The 27,501-nt window shown below is 45.9% G+C and overlaps 1 protein-coding gene across 3 annotated transcripts in view; it reads right to left on the bottom strand.

Annotated features, from left to right (window-relative positions):
* Positions 1–27,501, bottom strand: part of SESN2 (sestrin 2) — a 57,539-nt gene that overhangs the window by 17,918 nt on the left and 12,120 nt on the right. For 2 of the 3 annotated variants that reach the window (XM_077337221.1, XM_077337220.1), the window contains exon 2: positions 1,034–1,099. In XM_077337221.1, coding sequence (XP_077193336.1) covers positions 1,034–1,099 — 66 coding nt within the window. Of the gene's footprint in view, positions 1–1,033; positions 1,100–22,920; positions 23,316–27,501 lie in introns of those variants that run through there. The other variant, XM_077337222.1, reaches the window with a different exon arrangement.

Here is a 27,501-nt window from a genome sequence, read left to right as displayed (position 1 = left end):
TTTCCTCCCTGCGGGGATCCAATGCAGCTTCCAACCTTCCCCCTTATCCCAGCAACGTAGGTGTAAGGCTAAGCGGGCATGACAGGCCCAAAGTCGGCAGCTGAGTTTCCTCGGCATACCTGGGATCTGAACTTTAGGCAGAGAACAGAATAGAGAACTGTGAGAAAAGTTAAAGTGGACTGAACACATGAAGGAAAAACAGCTGGAACACAACAGCTATGAGGGACTGAAGTTTGATGTGGGGAAAAAGCCAGTTTGAATCTTGCTGCAATTTCTCAAGGTGGCCTCATTTCTATCACCAGCGATACGGCAATAACAGTGACCTACCCCTGTAGGGCTGTTTTGCAGATTACAAGCATAGTACGCTGTGAACCCTTAATAAGAGTTGCTTGGTGAGCCTCATCACTCAGCCTTAATTTAGACTTACTGTGTAATCTTGACTAAACTGCTACAGCCTTTCCTAACCTATCAGAGTTCTTTACTACAAATTTAATCCCCAACTTCCAAAGGAACTACAAGGTCTGCCAAACCTTGGAGGGGTTTGGTATTTTATTATTTTATCATTTTATTACTGACAATGTTATATTGCACCTTTCTGCCCTCACAAGGGTCACCAAGGGGGCTCAGCAATTTAAAACACACATGATAAAACCATGTTATAAAACCATCCAAATAACCCTCCCTTCCAAATGATGTTTTAAAGTGTTTATAAAACATGAGTTTTATATACACAAAGCATAAAACATTGATTAAGAAGGAGGGATCAAAACCAAAAAGTCTTCACCTCCTGATGGAAGACAGTAGCTTAAGGGGGCAGACAAATCTCCCATTTCAGAGTTTTGGTGCCACAGCTGAGTAGGCCCTCTCCTGGGTTAACACCTACCTAACATCATAAAGGGGAGATACCCAAAGAGGACCCTAATAAAAGTTGGACAGGTTCACTGCTGCAGAAATTGCAGGTGTGACCTGACCATCTCTAGACTCCCCCCTCTGAAGTAGAAAGAGTAGATCCATCACAAACCAAGCAACTCACCTCTTCAAGGGGGATGAAGGAGCTTGGGCCTCTTCCCAGCTGACGGGGGATTTTTATACCTCTGTCCTAGGGGGGAAAAAAAGAAAGAGGCATTGAACAACTCTGATTTCACAGCTACCCTCTGCGGCTGGGACTTCAAAGGAAAGGTGTATACCACACACACACACACCACCCAGAGGCTCCACGTTATCCTGTCCCCTCCTCCCCCACGACTTCTTTTCTGTTACTCAAGAGACTCCGAGCTCTGCCTGAATTTATTGGTCGCATGCAGTTATTATACAACTGAGGAAGTCCATCAACGAAACTAGCTACCACCTAGGATGCTAGTCTTGGTTGTATTTGTTGATCAAAGATACTGAAGACATTTTTCTTCTTGCTCAGCTTAATGTTGACCTCCAGTTTAAATAGAATAATTCTTTGGAAACTTGCAAGATTTATAAAAAGGTAAAGGTATCCCCTGTGCAAGCACCGAGTCATGTCTGACCCTTGGGGTGACGCCCTCTAGCGTTTTCATGGCATACTCAATACGGGGTGGTTTGCCAGTGCCTCCCCCTATCATTACCGTTTACTCCCCCCCGCAAGTTGGGTACTCATTTTACCGACCTCAGAGGGATGGAAGGCTGAGTCAACCTTGAGCTGGCAACTGGGATTGAACTCCCAGCCTCATGGGCAGACAGCTTCAGACAGCATTTCTGCTGCCTTACCACTCTGCACCACAAGAGGCTCATACAGGATTTATAGAGCTGCACATTTCCCCCCTTCTTTGCGTATACCTCCCCCCCCCCCTCTCCAAAAGCAAAATGACTGACTGAAAGAGTCAAAACCTCACTGCTCTAATGATCAGGCTTCTGCTGATGAGATGTCATTTTTGAGCACAGCGCTGCCCCTACCCCCTCTGGAGGGATGGCAGCCACCACACCTCCCCAGAAGTGGTTTGCTCAGCAGGAGCACTGGGTTTTCCCACCCGCTTTGCCTGCTCCTCAGTTCCGGAGGCGGCCTGAAGGGACAGGTTTCCCAGCCCTCTAAATGGAGCCATCCAAGTTGGAAGAATGAGAACCCAGCAATCTTCTGGAAAGATCTTGTTCTTCTGTCCTGGGCTGCCTGATGAAACAAGGCTGCCCCGTTGCAGGCAGCAAGGCTTACATCAGCTTAGTCTGTTGCATCGCCTCTTCCCCGGCTGGAGAGGGGGATTCTCTAAGTGAGTTTCTCTCTCGGGTTCCTGGGAAGAGGCCAATAGCCACAGGGTGCAAGAGAGTCAAACCAATGTGGCAAACAACTCCCATGACTAAGCAAACATTAAAATTGGAAGCAGGGGAAACAATGCCGCAAAGTTTTTTGCCGTCTCAAAAAAAAAAAAAGGTTGAAAGTAAAGGCAAAACAAAAAATAATGCCTGATCTATCTAAAAGAGACCCACCAAAGCTGTTTTATACTCTGCATACATACACAGGCATTGGAACTGTGATAATCGGTGATCTGGTAAAATAAGACGGGATCCCGAAGAAAGGCATTTTCCATAAAGATAATGGTGTTGATATTTGAATTGCTTGTGGAAAGCTTTTAGGAAGCTTTCCATTTTCCTTTCTCGTCACAACGCATAGTTTATTGAATAGATTTACTGGCTGCATTAAGCTGTTCTTAGCTCACCGCCCACCAAAATGTGAAATCTGGTTTACGGGATTCTCTAATTTGTGAAATCCAGGCCAGTGGGTTTATTATACAGTTTTGATTTTATTCTATCATATCATTGTGCAACCGGAATTTACAACATCGTTCACTGCCTAGTTCATACTAGTCTCTACCCTGTTGTTTTTCCTCTAACTTTCTGGACGTCAAGGGAAAAGGCTGAGAATAAATGAATTTAGACAATCTACCCTTGCCCAGAGCTGCCGGGCCCACCACTGGCAACTGGTTCCACAATACGAAGCTCTGCCAAGCAAAGTGGTTTTGAAAGTGCTATAGAGTGATTATTTTTATTCACTTATTTACATTATATTTATAGTCTGCCTTTCTCATAGGGAGCCAAGGCAGATTACACATACTGAGTCAGCAAAACCAACCAAAGGCAACATTCAGCAACCAATGCATTAGGAGGTTAGGAGTCTGGAACCACCAGAAAGACCTGAACCATAGCATAAATATTCACGTGGCACATTAAGAAGAATTAGAATCGGTTTTTATACTCCGCTTTACACTACTTGAAGGAGTCTCAAAGTGGCTTACAATCACCCTCCTTTCCTCTCCCCGCAACAGACACCCTGTGAAGTAGGTGGTGCTGAGAGAACTTTGTCAGAACTGCTCGGTGAGAACTGCTCTAACAGGACTGTGACTATCCCAAGGTCACCCAACTGGCTGCACGTAGAGCAGTGGGGAAACAGACCCAGCTCTCCAGGTTAGAGGCTGCTGCTCTTAACTACTACATCAAGCTGATACATTGGATCTTGCTTATAGCAGCATAGGCCACAGTCCCCAATCATCTGCCCAAGCAAGTTTTAATTTCTGCTGTGAAATGTGTTTTGCTATCTGTTTTATCTGGCTACAGTGCTGTATTAAATACATTTGTAAAAAGCCATTTCATACAGTGCAAATCTTCTCACCACATGCCATGATTTCATGGGTATTAGGATTTTTAAAAAATTTTATGAGATGCACAACTTTTGGATATTTCAGTTAAAAAGACAATGTTCCCAGTCCTCATGTTTGTGTAGATGAGCAACATGGCGTTCTGGGGCCAAGGATCCACGATAAATCAGAACATTTGTCCATGAATTCTTACGTTAAGAACCGCTTTAAGACGACACAGTTCAACAGTATGGAGTGCATTCACTATGAGGATATTAAATGGTCGAACAGTGTCCTTCCCAGAAAAGAAAAGCCCTCTGCTTCCACATCACTTTTGGATATAGAAAGCACTTGAGTGCTACAGACTGAAGTATCAGTGGTCCAAGAGGCGGCAACAGAATTTTCAGCGTCAAAGATTTTCTGAGTAGCAGGAGTTACGCCCAACTCATTATTTGCAAACAGTGATGTAAACTCGTTTAAAAAAAATTTCATCAGCAATTCTAGGAAACCGAGCAAAGACAGATAACTTTCTTTAAATAATGAGATAATCTCTTCCCGGAATTCACACAAAAGAAGCGGCAGTCACACTCACAACAACCATCACAACAACAGCATGCCTTCAGTTCATGCAGTTCCTTTGGCTCTATGGTTCCTCCCCTTGCAACCACTCAAAATGCTCCTGTGTGCCCCTTTGAACAATCCTACAAAACAGACCAGCCCTTTCTCTTGTCTTACCAATGGGGTGTTGAAGTGACTTATAAGTATTTCTTTGAGGCCACTTCTGATGGGTTCCTGGAGAAGTGAAGAACTCAGGGCTTCTCGCTACTATGGCCTGCCCTGCCCGCACAGATCATAGTATCTCGTTTTTAGGGTCATTTCAGAGCCAGCCGCCATATAGTTTCTCTCTTTTTGTCATGTGACTGCAATCTATACTAACAGGCAAAGCTAGTCACTACTACCTACTCAATCCCTCCCCTAGCCAGTTACTTCTAAACTCACAAATCTTCAAAAACTCATTTTCCTTTTGTGGCTGTCAGCCATAGAATTAAAAGGTACAACCCTCCTACTTACAGCATTGGAAATTATCTCCAGATCATGGAGATCAAATCCTCTGGGGGGGAAATGGCTGCTTTGGAGTTCAGTTTTTATGGTACTATACCCTGCTGAGCTCCCTCCTCATGGCTGTTAGCACTGGCCGACCTCATACAACTGTTGTGTCACGGCAACATAAGGCACTCCAAGCCTTTGAACTCTTAACAAACCCAGCTAGTATGCATGAGTTGTGCAAAGGATTACTGCTTAACAGCAATAAACAGGCCTAAGGCACACATTAACGATATTGCTTATTAAGATTCTTATAAACTGCACGCCAACAATGCAAGGAAAGTGTTTTGACCATTTTGCTGAGGGCTGGGAATATAAAGCATTAGCCAGTTTGCTAACAACAAAACTGTTTTGGCGTGTCCTTGAAAACAAGTCTAGCCTAAACCCCTCTTGTTAAGGTACTCTGAACATGCTGGCAGCTCCAAAGAAAGAATTGGCACTGAATTGGCCCAAAGAAGCTCCATCATATTAGCATTGGTCATTCTATTACCTTAATTCACCGCCACACCCGAATGGCAGCCAGTGGATAGGCAGCCCTCTGCTGTGCATGTACCCAGATCACACCAAGAATTCCCCTTCCCAGCCACCTATTCAAAACAGACTATGCTTTATTTGGTGCCTGCATTGGTTTCTACATGCCATTCTGCTTTAAAAGCCAATTTTTAAAGTAAAATGCATAGCTCCATTAAAAAAGAATCCTGTTCACTAAATGATAGGGAAATTGTTGAGTTGCAAGTTATTACAACAGAACAATGGAATCCCCGGGACTTAACTGGGATATTGGTTTCTTATCTCATGTGAACCTCACTAAGCCCCTACATCGATATTCTTACCAATCCTCTAGAAGAGGGATTCCCAACCAGGGAATCCTGGGGCTAAATGAGAGCTCCACAGGGGTTATGCAGACTTTCCCAGAAGCTTGGATGCCTGCTGACATCACTGGAGCCCACTATCTCTGTTGCTCTACAGACCTAGTCTCTTTCTCTCCAATGGAAATGGTAAATGGTTGATCAATTGATTGGCTCCTGCCTCTTACTTTTCTGAAGGGTCATGCCACCACTTCTGGGGTTCCTTGAAGACTGAGAAATATTTCAGGGAATCCTCCATGGTCAAAAAGTTGAAAAAAGCTGCCCTGGGAGGTCCTCTTTATTATATTTTATTTCTTATTTGGAATGGAATAATAGATTAGAATGGTAGATTGTAATGCATTGAATAATAGAATGTCATGTAATTTGGAATGGTAGATTGCAATGTATTTCTCTGGTCAGGGGCCAGGAGAGGTACCTCCATTTAATGCTATCTGAAGAAGTGGGCTAGCACACGAAAGTTTATACCTTGAATAAAAGCTGTTGGTCTTAAAGGTGCCACTGGACTCGAGCTGGCTTGGGGAAGCTGGGGAGTGGGGTGGAGTAGATCTCCCACAAACTGGGTCCCAGGGTGCTGAAGTTTCCCAATCCCTCCCCTAGCCAGTTACTCCTAAACTCCCAAATCTTCAAAAACTCACTGACCCTTGGCTGAAATTTTAAACACACAGAAAGATGACCACAAGCCAAGTCCAGAGGACTTTGCCACAGGCTAACCTTTGCCACCCTCCCCCGCCCCCTGTACACACCTTCCCAGATCAAACACTGTCTAACTCAGCAGGAAAAATAACCACTCTTGGAAACAGCTGACTCTGCAAGAGCCTCCCCGACATCTGCAAGAGAGAGACGCAAACGCAACAGAGGTCTGATAAAGAGAGGGCAATAGCCAGATTGCAGCAGGAAAGACAGGCAGGATCCAGAGGTCGGGCCCTTGCAGGGCAAAGGAGAGAGCCAGCCCTCATTGTCAAGCAGCTGGCTATAGGGCGGGACTAGTTAAACTATGCTCCTTGATCACCAGAGGCTAGAACAAGCCAATCAGAGCTTTGGATTGCTAACCCCCATACTTCCACCACAACTTTGGAAGGATTCTTTGAAGAACACCGCCAATGGTCACCCCTGACTAATTTAGCATTTATTATTATTTAAATATATTCGTTTTTACCTGCCTTTTGATTCAGAGCGAGAGAGGGGGGGGGGCTGCTAAAAAAACAAAAGCAAGTAAGCAGTAATACAAGCAAAAGAACAAAGATCTCAGCATATTGAAAACCGCAGAAACAGGGAAGCAGCCATAGGGTTTGGAAATACCGGGAGATTTTTTTTTAGGGGGGGGGGCTGGTGAAAGTCAGTTTTGGGGAGGGGCGGGACCTTAATGAGGTATAATGCCACCGAGTTCACCTTCCAAAGACGCCATTTTCTCCAGGGATCTGTTGCCTAGAGATGAATTGTAATCCCAGAAGATCTCCAGCCACCACCTGGAGGTTGGACACCCTACCTCCAAAGGCCATTGAAATAACAAAACACTGAGTCAATCAGCAGCTTAAAAGATTCACAAAATCTTCCCAGGGTTCGAGTTCAATGAACTACTTGAGCCTGACATATGAAGCTTTGATTTACAAAAGCTTATATTCTGGCAAAGCGTGTAGATCTTTAAGGTGTTATTGTTCCCAGATTTTATTTTACCACTAGGGGCCAAGCCCGTTGCATTCAGGAATAGAACGGGTGCTAGATTGAGGGGGTGTAGAAGACCATGGGTCAGAAATGACTTTGCAACTAACAACAACAACAACAACAACAGAAGACTCTGTGGACGGCCTCCCCCAGGACCTGGAAAGGCTGCAGGCAGCTGTTAGGGAACTCACCAGCAGGGGCAGCTCTCATGCAGCAGGGATCTGCAGCCTCCGAGCCTCAAAGGGAAGTGGAAGGAGGAGGGGGTTTTCAGGGGTGGGGGACGGAAGGCGATTGGCTGGCTGTTGAACAGACAGGCAAGCTGGTTGGAGGAGGAGGCACTCAGGGGTGGGGTGGCTGCCTTGAGTGGCACTTAAGCCATGAGACACGCTCCTCCTCCAAGGCCTTAATATATTTCTGTTATGTGGAACAGATTACAAACATATTACAAACTGTTGCCAGCCCCCAGGTGGGGCCTGGAAATTACAACTGCTCTCTGGACGACAGAAATCCATTCCCCTGGAGAAAATGGCTTCAATTCAAAAGAAATAAAATTCACGGTGATGAAAATGATGGGGAAGACTGTAGGGAGCCAAAAGCCATTCCAACGAGAGTCAAGGATATTCCAGAGTGACTCAGCTAAGCCAACCAGAAACCATCATCAGTAAACAGGACTATATCAAAGGTCTCACATCGTAAGTGCCATATACCCAAGATTGCCCTACTCCTGCCTTGTACAATTTCAGCTGAACTAATCACTATTTTGTCCTAGAAAGATCAATACTGGCAACCGCCAACACGATTACGTACGATTCCCTCCTTGCCAGCAAGAAGCATACTCATGGATCTCTCCTGCTTGTGCTATCTCAGAAGTAAGAGTCCAGTGGGACCTTAAAAGATGAAAGGAATTTATTCCAGACTAAGCTTTTTCCGTGCGTCAGAGCTCCCTTCATCAGATGCACTGGATTATCATTAGGCTGATGTTTACCTAACCGCTGAGCTTTCTTTAGTGCTTAGCACTCACTAACTGCTCTGAAACACAGATCCAGAATTGGTGGTGGCAAGTCCCATCAAGTCACAGCCAACTCAGGGCAACTTCCTAAGCTTTTCAGAGCAAGAGACAAACAGAGGTGGATTCCCATCGCCACCTGCCTCTGCATAGCAACCCTTGGCTTCCTTTGGTGGTTTCCCACCCAAGTCCTAACCAGAGCTGCTACTACTTAATTTTCATGATCTGGTATGATCAGGCTAGACTGGGACAGCCATGTCAGGGCAACAGGTAAATTTACTTCTTAAAGGATCCCACTAAGAACACTGGAGATTGCAATCAATGGGGCAGAAGGCCATTAAAATCAACCTTTGTCCCATGGTGAGATCCTACAAGATGACTGTTCCCAACAGAGTCCTCTTCAGACTTTCAGACCTACTTCTCAAACAACAGTTTGCTATATTTAAAGGCATGGCTCCCAAAGTATCTGTCCATGCATTGCACATCTAAGAAGTACAGAATGCCATATTTTCACCTTAACTGTTGCATCAGGATTGTATCAGGTTCAGGTTGCTAGATGGCCGTCGAGGCAGTCCTTTAAAATTAATCCACTGGTATGGAACAAGCTTGCTTCGCAAACATCGTGACCCGAGATTCTAAACAAACGTATCAGTTTACATTTGGATAGGTCACTTCTGCAGAATCCATAAAGTGGAGGACACAAACAGGGGTGTCATTTGGCAAGGAATGCCTGACGGCTTCTAGTCAGGTGATAAGTCTTGGTGCTAGGCAAGGGTCTTCAAAAGACCAGTGGCTTCCTAAGAGCAATGACTGAGTTCTCAAGAGATGCCCCTCTGATCAATTCAAACTATTATTATTATTAAAATTTATTTCCCGCCACTTCTGAAAATGGCTTGTGGTGGGTTACAAATTGTCCCCGCTAAAACCAGACAGGACATAAATCATACAATACAATAAAAACCAAAACAAACAAGAATGGTGGAATTTGTCAATTCTCCCATCCCCCAAAACACATCTCATAAAGGGAGTGGGAAAAGGTGGCCATAGATGGCACATGGCCCAGCACTGCCTAGCACCAAGGGGGTGGGGATCAGATCTTCCTCACTACCCCGGGCCTCAACCATAGACCTGGGTGTAAGCTGCACAAAGCTTTTATTCCAATCCCAGGTCAATTCAGTCCCTGCCACCTCCACTGTATGCGATTTCCATTTTGATTTTGTCCCGATTTTAATTTCCCCTCTGCAACAAGCATGATTGATCTGGAGTGACCCTACCTTTTCCTTGCAGTATCCAAGAGTCTTTTTAACCTCAATATTTTAAGGATTGGATTGAAAAAACATGAGTAATCAGGCAGATTGCTGGAGTTAGAGAAGCCCTGATTGGTCAAGGTTGCCCAGGTGACAAGCTTGCTTTAAAGGGGAAGCCCCTAATTTTCTCTCTGGTAGAGATTTGCGTCTTGGATTTTTTTTTTCATTCTCTGCTCTCTGCAATACTCTCCCCCCCTTCAAGAAAAGAAAGAAAAGAAAGAAAGCTGTGCTTGGCTCCTACAATCCTCTCCCTCCCTTCAAGAAAACAAAGAAAGAGGCTCCATTTCCTCCCCCTCCCCTTCTGAGCCTTCCTAAGCATGTGCAGAAGACTTTTCTGTTTCAATAGGGGGGGAAGGAAGACCCGAATTCAAATCAATCAGAATTCAACATGACCGACAATGGAATAAACAAAGTAACTGAAGATTCAGTCCAGAGCTCCATTTTGCAGGCCCTGCGGAACACCGAAAGCTCATGCAGGGCTCGCAGCTCGGCTGGGAGCTCATTGCACCAGGCAGGGGCCAGGACCAAAAAGGCCCTGGCCCTGGTTTAGGCCAAACCGCTTCTCTGGGGCTGAGAATGACCAATAAGTTGGTAGCCACACAGCATAAGGCTCCGGAGGGGCATAGGGCAACAGGCAGTCCCTCAGGTATGTGGGACCCAGACCACAAAGGGCCTAAAACTTTGTACCAGATCCGGGCAGCAACCAGCAACCAATGTAGCTACCTCAGCACAGGCTGGATATGGGCCTGTCAGTATATTCCCTCCCTTCAGTTTGGACCCTCCCGTGCATCAGGGATGCTAACCTGCCCATGTGTCTTATGTCTGACCGAGCAGCCTGCGACTTAAAACCAGACCTGCCGCTTCCAAAACCTGCAAGGTTGTGAATATGCAAATCCTGAACCTAGCTAGTATATTTTATTCCACCCTTCCTGGAAGGCAGCATACATGATTCTTCCTTCCCCATTCATCTTCCCAACCTGAGAGGGCTGGAGAGGCCCAATACCACCCAGCAAGCTTTGGGGCAGAGCAGGGATTTGAACCTGGGACTTCCAGATCCGACCCCAACCTCTAACCACTGCACCACACTGACTAATGCCATTGCCAAATTACAAGAAGCTGCGGCCCGGGTGGCGAAGCCCTTCACAAGCTTTGTGACTAGGGGGTGGTTTGAACTCGGGTCAAGTTTCTACTCTGATGCCACCGCACTATCCTTGCTCTTGTATTTAGTCACCAACAGGGATTCAAATCCCTCCTTCAGTCATAATCAAACACTCAAATGCAATAACATACTAGCACCATGATCAAAACAGGATAATGGAGATAAGGAAGCCACACCAACCAGCCCTGATCAGTTCACCCAGTTCAGTACAATGGAGTCTTTGGGGCAACCACAGCCAAATGAGATCTGTGGCTAATCTAATTACCATCTCCAGCAATTTCTTTGGCTACCTAGGAAGGGTGGTAAGGCAAACAGAGAATCTGGCCTCTTCCACAAATTGAAGAGCTCTTCCAAAGCTGTAGTGCTTTGGGGGGCTAAAAACAGCTCTAGTGTTTATAGAAGCCTCCTTCCACCAGAAATAATACCAGAAGAAACTCCCCCAATCCCATTTTTCAGAGCAGCTGCCTGAAGCTGCTAATGGGTCACAGAAAGTGCCTTCAAGTCAATTAACGGCAATCCCACAGGTTGCTTTAGGCCACGGGTAGTCAACCTGTGGTCCTCCAGATGTCCATGGACTACAATTCCCATGAGCCCCTGCCAGCAAATCCTGGCAGGGGCTCATGGGAATTGTAGTCCATGGAAATCTGGAAGACCACAGGTTGACTACCCCTGTTTTAGACAATGGAGGTAATTTGTTGCTACCTGTCTCTGCGTAGCCTCCCGTCCAAGTATCAACCAGGGCTGACCTTGATTAGCTTCCAAAATATGTTAAGCTTTTCCTAACCAAGTCAGGGTAGAGCTGTTCATTAGCACTCCTAAAAACCCCACAAAATATCTTCTACATTTCTGACTGGTATTTTAAGCCTCTAGGTTAGAGGTTCCCAAACTTGTTAAGCCTGTGGGCACTTCTGGAATTTGGCGTGAGTGGGATGCAGCTTTCCCACAGCACAAGAGGGAGGACCACAGCAGTACGGCATGGCAAAACCATTTGCCTCCAGCACACACACACACACACACACACACAAATCTTTGCACCATCCAGCCTCGGAGTCTTTTTACACGTCTCCTGGTCCAATGAGGTCGAACAAAGCCAGGATCAGCCCTTTAAAGAGGAGATACCGAAGGAACCCACAGCTACATTGATGGAGGCACCATAGCACTTTGTTCAGGTCACCGGCCTAGAAGCTTCAACCACTCCATGGAAAGCTCAACTAAGCTCTTACGAAAAGCACATTCCTTACTTGGGAAGGACAGTGTTAGGTAGGGGATGGGTCTCTAAAAGAAAGCGTCGTTCTCTTGCCACCTTATCAATTGTGACTGCAACACAAGACCGACTATGATCAGCCCCAATAATACAGACAGATCTAGCATAAAGGAGCCAGTAGAAACCAAACTCTCTCCTGCCCTTTCATCCCTGCCTATCAAACAGCCCAGCCAGACATACCTTGAGTTTTAGGGCCTCCGCTTTCAAAAACCCTGATGAATGCCCGTCACACTTGACATGTTGCTCGACTGGCTTTCTCATTCTCAATGGCCTTTGGGCTTCCGGCTTCAGCATCTTCTCCCCATGTAATAAGCCTGACTCCCGCCCATGGATCCTTCACGTCACAGCTCCCTGTGATGCAACCCTCCTTTTCACCAAGGGGAGAGCGTGAACACCCAGAGAGTATGACTTTTTAAAGCAGGCAAGTGGGCGGAAACAGACAGCTCTCCAAATGTGGCATTCTCTGCTGGCAGATATTAATCACTCCCCTCCTGGTATCTGATTAATTTAAGAGTTCTCCATCTTCACAATAGCAGAATCAGCTATCATACTCTCTGGATCACAGCACACCCACCAGGCCGTCAAGTAGGCGTTGATTTATTGTTCTCCCCAATGTTCTATTGTTCATAATGTTATAGTTATTATTGTATTATTATAAACTGGGTTATTTGTATTGTTCCTGCTTGATGTAAACCTCCCTGAGCGGTCAAGGAGGACGGTATATAAATATAACAATAAATAAATAAAATCCCCTTGGCATGTAGGAGGTCCAAGGTTCAATCCTTAATTATCGCCAGACAAAAGGATCTAGTTATGAGAGACATCTGCAGGAGATTCTTGATAGTTGCTCCCAGCCTGAATAGAAAATACTAACCTTGATTCAGTATACTCACATATGACTAGAATCTCATAGACCCAGATTTGAATCCCGTGCAGCTAGGTTTAAGTGTGAACTTAAACCAAAGCCACCAAAGCTCAAAGTCCCACACACTAACCACACTGGCTGTTCAGATACTTCCTTATTAAATCCACCTGAACTCAACTAGGGCTGATTCTGCACGTACTTTGTTTTTTCCTGCGTAGATCCTTGCGGAATTCAAATTGATTTGAACTTGGGTCTTCCTCTATCCCCCCAACTGAAACCGAAAGTGTTCTGCACATGATTGGGGAAGCTCAGAACGGGGAAAGAAGGCAAGTGCAGCAGGAAGCTCTTTCTTTTCTTGAATGAGTGTGTGTGTGTTTGTGGGGGGGGGGAATTGGAGACAGCATAGAAGGGGAATAAATCCAAGAGGCAAATCTCTGCTGAGAGAAGTTAGGGCTTCTGGAGTGCAGTCACCTTAAGGAAAGCCTTGCAACCAGGAACCAGGAAGTCTTTGAACTGACACCCTGGCCAATCAGGAAAGACTCCCTTGCTCCCAGGCAAACTAATTTGCAACAAAGAGCTGTCTACAGATTTGCTCATAGAGGTCTTTCAAATATCAAGGCTTATATCCACTCCAGAATATTGCAGGGGAAAGCTAGGGTCACCACGAATCAATCATGCATGTTGTAGAGAGAAAATTTAAAGTGCCCCAAATCAAAGTGGAAATCAAATTCAGTGTAGACTGCAGGGATTCATTCGGAGTGGGCAAAAGGCCCCATGCAGGCTACACCTAGGATACTTCCCACCCCCCCTAAAAAAAACCAGTATGGTATGTCACTGGGATGGTAGTTCAGTTTATGAAGTGGCAGCATTGGCAATAATTAAGGCTTAGTAAACTCATTAACCGTGACAACATCCTCCTCTGGCTATAACATCTACAAATGAAGAAGGCTATTGTTTGTGTAAGCTCACAGAGCCAAGGGCTCATGGGCCTATCTGACATTTAAATGCTCAAGTTTTCAGCTTGGGAAACCAACTCGATGTCCCGTCAAAAATACCAGTATTGGGGACCCGAGTTCCTGAACACGCTCCAGTGTGCTGACTCGGAAGAGTGACGTTGCACCCAGCCGCGCACGCTTAGTCAGGAATTGGCAAACGCATGCTTGATAAGCAAGTCAGGAAAGGTTAAGCAAATTACATGCCCACGCAACAGCAAAACAAGCCTGTCTTCATAATTTATTTATTGTATATTTCTATGCCGCCCTTCTCCTAAGGCTCAGGACAATACAAGTCAGCCTTTCTCAACTTTTATTTTGGAGAAATCCCTGAAACATACTTCAGACTTTGAGAAAGCCCAGAAGTGGAATATCGCTGGGACGCATAGCTGTGTACATGCCCACCTGGGGCCCCTCCCCTTCCCACCCCCTCCAGGCCCATCACTGGCCATTTGCTGGAGTTCACATGTCCACATAGGGACTGGAAGCACTATATTGACATAGGGTCAAATCACCAAATACGTGTTTTTAAAATATATTAATTTAATTAACTCCCATCCATTCAGGAAACTCTTCCAGGTCTGTCAAGAAACCCCAGGCTTTCATGAAGCCCAGGTTGACAAAGCCTGATATAAGTATTGTACACATTTAAAACCATTCAATTTAAAATGCATTTTTTAAACAATAACTAATACCTGTTGGCATGATTTGTCTCTTTTTCTGAGGAATGGAATGGAAAGAGGAAGTTATGGAGAAAATCTTCATTCCCTTTGTTTGGATGGGTTTGGGCAGGGAGACCAGCAAAGGACTGAGGAGGCCACCAAAGGGGCTTCTAAATCTGTTGCCAGCAAAGGCAGGCCTGCTCTCAACCTGCCAGAATCCCCCCTCAATCTACCAGCAAGTTGGTTTACTGTATCTTTATTTTTTCTGTCCATTTTAATGGGGTTTTAATGGGGGTTTTAACTGGACACCTGTAACCCGCCATGAGCCTGCTTGGGAGTGGCAGGTGACAAATTAAATAAGAATAATAGTAATAAGTTGCATTCAGCTTCATGAACTAACTGTGATTTGATCGTGGTGAAGACCCAGTCCATGTGCTCCTTCAACCCCTTGTGAGCAGCAGATGAACTGACAGCTTTAAATGGGGATTAGATAGATTCATGGAAGAGGAGTCTACCAGTGGCTACTAGCCATAGTGACTGAGGGGAATCTCCACATTCTGAGCCAGTAAGCCTCTGAATCCCAGAGCCAAGAGACCATGTCAGGAGAAGGCCTCAGCCTGTATGCTTTCTGGTTGGCCGTCCGGGGAATCACTTAGCCCCTGTGTGAGACCCAGTGCTGGACTACGTGCGTTATTATTGGTTTGTTCCAGCAGGGCTCTTTTCATGTTCTTACACCGCAGTCAGCCAGGACAGCCGAACTGGAGGTTTGCATTTGCCTTACAAATCCGGACTCAGCTGCTTTAGAAACCCGATTCTTAAGCAATGGAGTAACCCCTGTATGACATTTAGCTCGACTGGGATGCAGTTTGGTCCCACTCTCTACTTTTGGTGTCAGATGCTTTAAGTACATGAAGAACTGGTGGTACTACATCCATTTTTTAAAAAAGAGATTCTCCCCATCTTTACAAGTTGAAGAACCTCGTGGCATATAGTCTTCTCTTGCACAGGTTTATCTGCGGACTCTGAATGTCTTCATTCCAAGAGACGCTGAAGTCCGTTTTGAGACGATGAGGGGGCTGCAGTGCAGATTTCTCTCCCGTCCTTTGCTGCTCCCGCCACCCCCACAAAATCGTTCACTTAGGTTTCTTCCAAAATATTCTCTCCAACATATTATTGTAACTTACTTTGTTGTCACCTCCTCCGTTTAATCTTCACAACAACCCTGTGAGGAAGGTTAGGCAGAGCATTCATAACTGGCCTAAGGACATCAAGGGAGCTTGCTTGGTAGGCAGACTGGGGACCTGAACCAGAGTCAGAGAGATCCCAGTCCAACACACTGACCATGATTCTTTTTAAATGGGACTGCTAGTTCAATAGTTGCCTTAAAGAGCATGTGTGCATTTTTTTCCTGGCGCAAGCCAGCACACTGCCCAGCTGAAATGATGCATCTGACTCCTGAGTGCTATGCAGAGAGCCTATTTTTTCTTGCACAGATCACAGGAAGATCTACAACAGTGATTCTCAACCTTCTTAATGCCACGACCCTTTAATACAGTTTCTCATGTTGTGATGACCCCCAACCATAAAATTATGCAAGTGTTCTTTCACAGAAATTAAACCAAAACTGACCAATGGCGTGACGATCCATTGTTCACGATTGCATATAAATTATTTTTCCCCCAGGGTTTCTCAGTTCAGTTCTGCCTCTTGTCCCACCATGGCGATCTCGCTCTTTTCCGCTGCTCCAGACAGACAAACGGTCTATCTCAATCTACCCCACAAGGTTGTTGTGTGGATGGCGCCCCCCCCCCCCCAGCCAAGCTACTTGCCCTGCCGCGACCCCTGTGAAAGGATTGTTCCACCCCCAGGTTGAGAACCACTGATCTACAAAAAGGGTTTGGATAGAACTCTCTAAAGTGCTATATAAATGCATCACAATATCAGTTCAGGTGTAACAGGAAGAAGGAATCGGGTGCTAACTATAACTATTATTTTCGACTGGCTTTTCCTGTGTAGACAAGCCAGTTCAGGTACAGAGGATTGCCACAGCACACAGCATAATATTCAACAACGCGGGATGTCCGGAACACCTAAGGTTCAGATCTGGACACATTGCTAAATATACCCCGCTCTCTCATAGCTGCTTAACTAACAAACACATCACCTCACTAACAAAGCATGCGCCCAGCATACTCAGCTCCCTGCGAAGCAAACAGATATTTTATCTCAAGTAATGAGCATACCCTGCAAGGGTAAATTTGGGTCTCTCTGCAGAAGGTTGTGCTATGAAAAACGGATGTGAGCCTTGCACAGAACAGGGTACCTGCAGCTCCCAGTGATAACATACCTGCTAACAGCTTCTCCCCTGGTTACCTGCAGCATGCGCAAATCACCTACAGGCAACAAAGCGTATCGGTTCTTCTCTCTCTCTCCCCCACTCCAGCCATTTATGCGTCTGAAAAAACGTCTCTTTAGGGTGGAAATATCCTGAACTGTGAGCCAATATTTGCAAGACCACAATAAAACTGTAACTTGCCTGCACCGGCTCTCAAGCCACAAAATTATTGTGCTGATGAACCAAAGCTGTGGAGTAGATAAGGAACTCTGTGGCTGTACATGGCTATTAAGTTATGGTTAGCATTCCGGGTTCAAACACAGTGTGGGGGGTGGGGGGAGACATCAAAGGTCTTTTGTGGGACATCAAAGGCTTCCTCCAAGACATCACACCTCTTGACCTGAGCCCTGTTCCCACTCTGGCCTGCTATTCCCATACAGAAAGCAGGGTGCCCCTCTCATTTTCAATGAACAGACAACTGGGATTTTAAGATCCTCCAGAGGAAAAGAATGAACATTATATCCTAACATTTAAAAGAAGCTGCAGCTAAGCCCCTCCACTCATTTGCCTAGGAGTGTAATGAGAGATGGCTAATTCTGCCTTTTTGACACAGGATCTTAGGGAATTTAATAACATTTATATGGCACTTTCAAAACTCAAAAGTGCTTCACTAGCAAGTGATTTTGTCACCCTCCCTTGCAAAGGAAACAGATCCTACTCCCCTTAGTGCAGGTGAGGCACGGAAAGACAGCAATTTGACTAAGGCCATTTAACCCAGATTTTGCAGAAGGCAAAATGCAAAGCACAGACCTGGCCAAATAGCGGCTGCTACCAGCCAGTGGAAGAGCCTCTTGTGGCGCAGAGTGGTAAGGCAGCAGAAATGCAGTCTGAAACTCTGCCCATGAGGCTGGGAGTTCAATCCCAGCAGCTGGCTCAAGGTGGACTCAGCCTTCCATCCTTCCGAGGTCGGTAAAATGAGTACCCAGCTTGCTGGGGGGTAAACGGTAATGACTGGGGAAGGCATTGGCAAACCATCCTGTATTGAATCTGCCAAGGAAACGCTAGAGGGCATCACCCCAAGGGTCAGACATGACTCGGTGCTTGCACAGGGGATACCTTTACCTTTACCAGCCAGTGTACTGTAGCTCTTAAGACTGTCAGACTAGGGCCTGGGAGACCCAGGTTTTAATCCCCAATCTGCCCTGGAAACTCACAGGGTAACCCCGGGCCCATCAGTCTCAGCCTACCTTGCCTAACAGGGTGGCTGCTGTAAGAATAAAATGGAAGAGAATTATATGTTGCACACTGCTTTGGTATCCTGGGGCATAAATATCTAATAAAACTTTTAGTTGCTGTAAATCTCCGCCTCACGCATTTTGATGGCAAACCAAAGAAGGATCAGGACCATTTTTCCATAGGAGAATTAAAAGGCTGAGATTTGTATGTTCCCCCACCAATTCTCCTCTTCTAAAACCATTTTATTTTATAAATATAAAACTGTGAAAAGCCACTAAGTTTGATCCTTTTGTAGCTGCTTTAACATCTGCCCCCTGCCATCCGTGCTCTCAGAAGCCACTCCCTGGTTTAAAAGAGAGTAATCACCTTTTGTTCCGCAAACGTTATTTTCCGTCTGCCTTATTCACCTCCAGGCTGGACTGTTGCAACACACTTCATTAGTAATTACCACTGAAGGCTGGAAAATTCAGATGGTTCAACATTTAGCCTCCAATTTAACAAGGTGGTAAGAAGCGTTCCAATGCTTTCAGCTCAGTGCGTCTTTTTCAGAATGCAATGCAATCAGTAAGTCTTACAAAAACCAACAATCCAGCTATGAACAGTTCAGATCCAGGCTACTTCCAGGGCCTATGGCAGGGGGTGGGCAAACTGTGGCCCTCTAGATGTCCATGGACTACAATTCCCATGAGCCCCAGGGGCTCGTGGGAATTGTAGTCCATGGACATCTGGAGGGCCACAGTTTGCCCACCCCTGGCCTATGATTTCACCATTACCTTCCCTGTGGATTTGTATCCACTTAAGATGTCTTGCACTAAACATCTACCTCTAGCTGAAGGGCAGGGCCTCTTGAGTGCTGGTGCCCACATGAGAAACACTTCTTCCAGAGCAGGGGTAGTCAACCTGTGGTCCTCCAGATGTCCATGGACTACAATTCCCATGATCCCCAGCCAGCATTGGCAGGGGCTCATGGGAATTGTAGTCCATGGACCTCTGGAGGACCACAGGCTGACTACCCCTGCTCCAGAGGACTGAGGCCAGCAAGGGTTTCACTTTGAAACAGACCATTAACAAGAAGACCTACTCAAAAAGCAAACAAACACACATGAAGTAAGGAGTTCATTATGTTATAGAAAATGTCTTTAAATTATATTGAATGCTGGGGAGAAATATTTTCTTTTCATACACCCACTAATATATAATGAAGAGTTAGGTTTTTCACCCCACTTTTGACTACCCAAAGGAGTCTCAAAGCAGCTTACAATCACCTTCCTCTCCCCACAAGACACCTGAGAGGTAGGCGGAGCTGAGAGAGCTCTGATGGAACTGGTCGGTGAGAACAGCTTGGGCAGGACAGTAACTAGGCCAGGGTCACCCAGCTGGCTGCCTGAGGAGGAATCAAACCCGGCTCTCCAGATTAAAAGCCACTGCTCTTAACTACAACACCAAGCTGGCTCCTAGCGGTTTTTGAACTATATGTCATCTTTTGTATAATCCCTCTTCTTCTTTTGTATCCCTCTTCTATTATCTTGTTCTTTAAAATAAGTTATAAAAATGAACAAGCAGAGATTTGGAGAACTTGGTGGAATGCTTCAGCCAGTCAATTGAAGATCTACACAATTTACAGATGGGGGCAGCAGCAAACGGTGGAGTGGAAGCCATTAATCACTGACATAGACAGCTTTATTTCTCCTATGTTTTTGTGAACTACAACTGAATTCGAGGGGATTGAATGGCTGTTTTAGAAAAGGATTATCATACGGCTCATATGTTGTGACACAGTTTACTAATTTAACAGGATTAACTTTTGCTCATATATTCCCACTGTCATGATGTTCAGTTCATAGTCTGAGGAAGAGTGCTTGCACTCGAAAGCTCACACCTTGAATAAATCTTTGTTGGTCTTAAAGGTGCCACTGGACTGTGATTTTTCCCCCCACTTGAATCTATCAGTACATTTTTATTGTGCCCTTTAAATCTTGACAGCACCTTTAGGCGCTATGTCTGAACAAATGTCAAAATTATGACTTAAGAGCCACTTTGAAGGTTCTTTGGAACCATCTCGGATGGAGATGCAAGGGGACCGAGTGAAAAGTGCATCTTGGGGGGGGGGGGAAGCAACTTACACATGCATGAATAACCACTGGGGTCTGTCCTCACGTGTACTAAGAAAGCAGCACACACAAAAAAAGGGCACAGAGGCAAGGGTGTTCAAAAGACTTTGCTTGGATTGAGGGCTGTAGTGATAGTGATACATTTATTTGTATATAGCCATAGGCCTTTGCAAAATATAAAATACAAAATTTATAAACAGTAAAATAGAATAAAATAACTGTATAAAAATATAAAATTTAAGACCAATAAACTGAAGCAGCATACATTAAGTACAGAGTGCAAGAGTATTAATAGCTTGCACAATCAGCAGAAGGCTCTGTCAAAAGCCTGGGCAGATACTAGGGTGTGGGCTTGGGGGGGGGGGAGTCCTCCTTTGTTGGGTTCAAACTTCAGGGGCGTACACCCGCAGGCAAATGCTGTTGTGGTCCTTCAGCACTTGCTCCGCCCACTCAAAGCTGAAAGCCAGGGAGTCACGAAAATGTGGACATGGCAAACAAATAAACAAACCTTAAAGCAGTCTTTTGACTCAGTGACTCTCCATGCGCTGGAGCTCATTTGGCTGTCGCCAGGCTCCTTCTGGTTAATTTGCAATCGCTTGGTTTTTTTGCATCCCTGGGCATCGCTCCAGAGGATACAGGGATCTTATCTTTAACTGATATGTCTTCAATGCGTCTCTAACTGGAAAAACAAACAGGTGCCCTCTCAGTCACTTTACTATTGCAGTGAAAGCCCCTCTAAAAGTGAGGCTTTATTATGGGCGGGGGGTGGGTGGATCTATGGACAGTTGGGGGCAAGGAAAGGGAAGCAAAGAGAGCAACCTCCAAAAACTGCCCTTCCAAGAACTGTGCATACTTTTTGTTTATGTATTTATACCCCTCTTTTCTCCCCAACATTAATTCTCCCAATCATTAATGCTCGGCACGGTCAGCGGCAAAAGGAAACGTGGTCGCCAAAGGATCCGCTGGCTCGACACAATCACAGCTGATGAACCAACTAAAAGAAGCAGTTAGAAACAGGGCGAAGACTCATGGCGAAGACTTCCCTACAGAATCGCCGAGGGTCGGACAAGACTGAGCGGATGACATCACCTTTCCCCCCCCCCCAACGGAGGCCCAGCCTCTGTGCTGTTCTCACACCAACCCTACAAGTTAAGTTAGGCATGTGACAGGCCTCCAAGGTCATGCAGCAAGCTTCACTACTGAATTAATCTCTCCCAAGCAAGAATCACTTTCACCCTGCAGGTTTTATATTCACAGCTCAGAATGGACAGCCTCCTTAGTCTGCCTGTAGCAGCAGAGCCTCTTGTGGTGCAGAGTGGTAATGCAGCAAACATGCTGTCTGAAAGCTCTGCCCATGAGGCTGGGAGTTTGATCCCAGCAGCCGGCTCAAGGTTGACTCAGCCTTCCATCTTTCCAAGGTCGGTAAAATGAGTACCCAGCTTGCTCGGGGGTTAACGGTAATGACTGGGGAAGGCACTGGCAAACCACCCCATATTGAGTCTGCCATGAAAACGCTAGAGGGCGTCACCCCAAGGGTCAGACATGACCTGGTGCTTGCACAGGGGATACCTTTACCTTTAGCAGTAGAAAAGAGCAAGACTGCAATGGTATCATAAAGACTTAGCGAAATGTGTGGCAGGGTATGAGCTTTCCCCGAGTCACTGCTCGCTTGTGACTTTTTGCTCTTCTCCACATTCCCAGATTTTTAAAATTGGTGTCAGACTCCCCTGACCCACCAGCACAATTTGAAAGGAGGAGGAATCCAACCCCCAAAGGGACGAACAAAAGAGGGCATGTAAAGGGCTCGGGCACCTTAATGAAGCCATCCCATACCAAATCGTCTGGCTTCAAGCCCCATTAATTATAGTGGGGTCTACTGCCAAATCCAGCAAAGTGTCCCAGGGCATGCAAACTCAGCAAGGTAAAAGCTGTCAGAAACAAGCCCCAGAGACAATGTTAGATCTTAGTTAAAGTGTCAAAGCAAGTCCTAGGAGATCTGGGTTCACGCCCCCATCCCCAGCTAGGACATTCACTGGGCGATTCTCAGAACGCCCGCCTCTGACCCACCTCACAGGGTTGTTGGAGAGAAAACAGAAGGAAAGCCATGCCCACGGTCCTTGGAGAAAAACACCGATCGGCAGTTAAAACCGCCCCCACAGGAAGGACTAAGGGTCCGCAGTAAAAGGCAAGCCCGTACTTGCCCGCCTTCTGAAGCCCAGCTCTTTAGGGCCCGGCTGAAAGCGGCGGCGGCGGGGCGTGAGGCTGGATCGGGCGCAAGCCACGCCAAGATCCCGGCGGCATCCATCCAGGCTCCATAAACGCGCGTCCTTGGAACTCCACACCACCAGGGATCAGTCGACGGGGCACGTTCCGCCATAGCAACCTGACCGTGTTTACTGGGGACATGATATCGCCTTGCTATTTTGGAAAGGGGGCGCGGCAGACCTTTCCCCGGCCATTCCATTTGGGGACATCTGATAGAGCGGGTCGCGCAGACTTATCGCCCGGCGCCCTCTCTGCGGCTGATGCAACGACCTCCACTCAAACCTATCCCTATCGGAGAAGGAGCCGCGAACCCTTCCCGCAACTGTGCGGCACCAGCCGGAGCGTCCTTAGCGCCATTCACAAAGCCCAGGGAAACGCACGAAAAAAAAAAAAAGAACAGCACCTGAAAGGGCAGCAGAGGACCCCAGACCCAAATCAATTTCCTTATTTTTATTTTTGGAAAAAAACAAACTGAGAATTCCGACGTTACCTTTTTACCGTTCAGAGGTCCGCAGTTCTCGCAGGGCAGATAGCCTTCCACTCGGGAGCCGGCGCAGCCCTCGGGGTCCGCCACGATCATAGCGCCTTTTTAGCGGGAAGGGAGCGGGGGGGCTGATCAGAAGTCAATGATCAATCGCGAAGTCCAAAGCTTGCGAGAGTCCGCCTTGCCAGAGTAATCATAGCAATATTTCTATGCGAGCGCGGGACTGCATAAGGCAGGAGCCAAGCGTCGGCGGCCGGATCGCTATCAAAGGGGATCGGAGGGTTCGATCGTGGAACGTTCGGGTGTCGCGGAGTTCCAGAGCGTCCGGGGGCAGGAGGGTTCTAGAAGGCGCAAGCGGGCCGTCCCTCGTCTGAGCAAAGGCAAAACAGCCTGCAGCTTTCTAACAGCGGCTCGTTTCATACTGATAGGGTCCAGGGGAGGAGCCTGCGCCGACGGGCACAGCCAATCGCATCGCGGGGGCGGAGCTTTGTCTCGCGCTCGACGTACCCACCCTCCCTTCGTCTGCACCAATAGGCGAAAGGAAAGCGCGCATAGCCTCACGGGAAAGGTAGTTCCTAGTTCGGTTTCTCAATAGTCGGCGGGGGGGGGGGATGGGGGTGCGACAAAACAATCAAATAGGTGATTATTTTGCTTTTGCAGACCTCCCGAATGAAATGCAACGGGACGGAAGGGATCGATCGATGCAGCGCGACAAGGTGCAAGTCTTCGGGAAAGTCCGACTTTCAGTCCGCGGGACAGAAATCTGATAGGCGTGCTCGTCAGGACGCCCGCAAGTGGAAAACACGCCCGTGTTTGGCCAACTAAAATTGCCATCCTGTGCAGATTTGCCTTGGGTTAAGCCCCCCACTGGCTACAGTAGGCTTTGCAAGCAAACGCTGCATCAGATTGTGCCTTGCAGAGAATTCTGATGACAACATCGATTTCAGCTTTCTCAGCAAACACTGAAAACCCGTCTCTGCGCCTCTGCCTAGCTCCTCCTCTTCTGGCATTTATATACTATGGCAAAGCGTTTCGATTTGCCCCGACTTCTAACTCGGTTCTTTCTTGCCTTTTAATTGACAGTATAAGCAGGTTTACTACGGGGATTACAGCCTGCATGATTTTATGTTCCTGCTGCCGAGGGAACCTGGTGCTGTTTTTCCTGTTGCTGCCGAGTTGGATTTATTTATTTATTTATTTATTTATTTAGATTTTTATTCCGTCCTTCCCTATGGCTCTGGGCGGCTTACAGAAAACATTTTGGAACATATTCTCTTGTGGCTTGAATTAATTTTTAGATGTTGGTTATGTGTCTAAGTTTAATCATTATTCATTGGAAGATTGTGAATTGAGCTGGTACAATATGTTTTAAATATGTCCGTTCCCAGTTCTACACACCTTAGAGCTGCAACCCTAAACAATTCCCTGAGAATCACTTCACTGAATATCATGGTGCTTACATATGAGTAAACCTGATTAGTGTTGCTACCTTTGTCTATTACCTTTCCAGTCTGCCTGCTAAGGAAACCTGTGAAATTCAGAAACTTGTGTACATTTCCAGAAACCTTTAATTTGGCCCAATAAATTTTTTAAGTACTATTGATATTAGCTGCCTCTTGTGTTTAGGGTATGCCCTGATCTAGACACCCCAAGCTACCCAGATCTTGAACATCACACAGGGTCAACCCTGGTTTGTATTTGGATGGGAGACCACCAAAGAAAGTATAAGGTTGCTATGCAGAGGCAGGCAATAGCAAACCCCCTCTGACTGTGTCTTGCCTTGAAAACCCTGCCGGACTGCCATAAATCAACTACAACTTGATGGTAAATATAATACACGCATGTTTTTAAGGTAGGAGGAGGGAAGGAATAGCTAACTTCACTTACAGCCTACACCCATGTATTTTACTCAGAAATAAGGCCTCTTAAATTCAACTGCACCCTGGATAGTCAATAAGTCCAGCTTGAATCAACAGGACTACTGAGAAAAGTAAAGATTTTGCTCGCAAAAGGAAACAATGTTCTGACTGAAGCACTGGAAAGATACAGAAAAAGAGTCCCCTGTCTCTAGCATGGTTTGCACCAAGTTCAAATTCTGGTCAAGCAGCATTAAAAAGCGTGTACAGTGAGGAAAAGAGTTTAGGTAAAATGACAGCAAGCGCCCAGCTCTAAATTCTATTTAAAACAAAGCAGAGCTGCAGTATGAGCCTAAACACGTCTGCTCAGTAGTAAATACCACTGTGTTCAAAGGAGCTTTCCCACCAGTAAATGTGCACAGGACTGCTGCCGTTATGATGCAATGTTATGCCAAGTTGCTTCACATGTTGATTTCAGTGGGTTTAGACTGGAGTACATGCAGGAGGAAGGAATGGTAGTACTTCTATGAACAATTTGTCTTTTGAGTTTTAGGCCAATAAAGGTACTCTGACTCTGTATTTTGGTGGGTTGGGGAAAGCAGGCTTTTCTCGTGCAGTGCTTAAGGAAGTTAACACTGACTAGTATTTATGCACCTTGACTGGATAGTCCAGGCTAGCCTCATCTTGGAAGATCTGTGAAGCTCAGCAAGGTTATCCCTGGTTACTCCTGGGATGGGAAATACCAAAGAAGTCTAGTCCAATACTACACAAAGAAATACCTCTGACTGTCTCTTGCCTTGAAACCCTAAGAGGTTGCCATAAATAGTGACTTGATGGCAAATCAAAAAGTATGCACACAGTCATTTATATCTATGTAGACGTATTTAAGAACTCCACCGTTTTACTTGCATAACATAAACAGTCTCTATTACAGTCACAAGTACTACACATTTACCAAGATTAGGGCTTACTCCTTAGTAAAGGGGATTGCTCCCTAAAAGCTTAAACCAACCTGAAAATGAGTTGCCAGCAATTCTTCACCCATTGAGAGAATAATCCTCAACAGCTCCACGCAAAACCCTACTTAAATCTACTCAACAGGGCTTACTCTCAGGAAAGTGTTCTGAAAATGTTATTGTTAGTCTAGCCCAACACAAACGCACACAAGCAAGATACAAATTAAAATATGTGGTCATAAGATTATGATCTAAATAAGTAAATAAACTGCCTGGTTAACAAACCAGTTAAACCCAAGCAGTCTTAAGTCTTAAACTGGGCATCCACACTTATGTGCAAATCTACCTGTAGCTGAATGAGAGTGCTTTCAGGTAAAGGATATGGACCAGGGGTAGTCAAACTGCGGCCCTCCAGATGTCCATGGACTACAATTGCCATGAGCCCCTGCCAGCATTTGCTGGCAGGGGCTCATGGGAATTGTAGTCCATGGACATCTGGAGGGCCGCAGTTTGACTACCCCTGATAGACCTTGTCAACCTTTCCTTTCAAAGCAAGGCCCCAATGAATGCAGTGGGATGGGTTTCTCAAGTAAAGGCACAGTGCACAGATCAGGGTGAAAGGATTCCAGCTCAACTGGAACTGCTAGTCAAGGCTGTAAAACTGTGGCCTTAAACATCAAGAGGCTGATTGTCTTCCCACATTTTGCATAGATATAACTGAGCCAGGAACGACAGGGGCTTATTGGTAACAAGCACGGTATCTGGCTATTCTATTTAGCCTCCAAGATGAGTTAAGAAAACAGACTGAACTTCCTCTTGGGACGTGCAGAAGAGGAGCTGTGCAAGAGAGAGAGAGAGGGAGAATGGAAGAAGAGATGGGACAAATGTAGGGGCAAGGGTAAAGATTAGTGCTGTTCAAACAAGGTTTGTTCCTCTGCAGGCTCAAAGCACTGATCCAGAATTGTAAAGTGGATTGTTACCCAAATGGGCTTGTTTGCCTAGTGTACCAATGGCCAATGAATGAAGGACACAGCAGGGAGATTCAAGAAGTAGACCGAAATTTATTGCAGTAAAATGCAAAGTGGTAAAGACCAGAGAATTCCATTAGTAAGGCACTAGCAATGTCCTTTTATACAATGTGATGACAAACAATTTTTGGAAATGTGCAAATCTTTTGATTAGTGCATACATACTTCCCTGATATCTATATAAACACTTGATTACTTCGTCTCTCCTGCCTCCTCCCTCTAGTGGTAGGGGTAGGGGTTGGGGATAGGGGGGGTTTCTCCGCCATGTTGTTGGTCTATTATATTTGTATTTTTGTCTGTTTTAATAGGGTTTTAACTGGATATCTGTAACCCGCCACAAGCCTGCTTGGGAGTGGCGGATAATAAATTATAAAATAATTTCCATAAATCCACAAAATACCAGGTGTTTGGGAAAACTAAGTCACCTCTCTTTGAGCACTGTTCTGTATAATTTGTGCCACCAATCTACTTCTTATCCAAGGGTCAAACTGCTTTAGTCTGTCCACAAATGATAATCTCTCCCCATTCAAATACATCCCTTGTTTATTAAAACACTGATTCTTGACCACTGATTGGAACGTGAGGTGGAGTACATACACTAAGAGCACTGCCTCCAAAGTTAAGACACTGAAGAAGCACTTCTGAAATCGCAACACTGAAAAACACCAAATCATCCTGCATACACACTTCCTCAGATACAACAAAATGTGGATTTTCTCGTCCACACACATATATGCTGAGGGACTG

This window comes from Paroedura picta, chromosome 5 (assembly GCF_049243985.1).
Source record: "Paroedura picta isolate Pp20150507F chromosome 5, Ppicta_v3.0, whole genome shotgun sequence".
Taxonomy (NCBI): domain Eukaryota; kingdom Metazoa; phylum Chordata; class Lepidosauria; order Squamata; family Gekkonidae; genus Paroedura; species Paroedura picta.
This window is presented reverse-complemented; position numbering and strand designations above follow the sequence as displayed.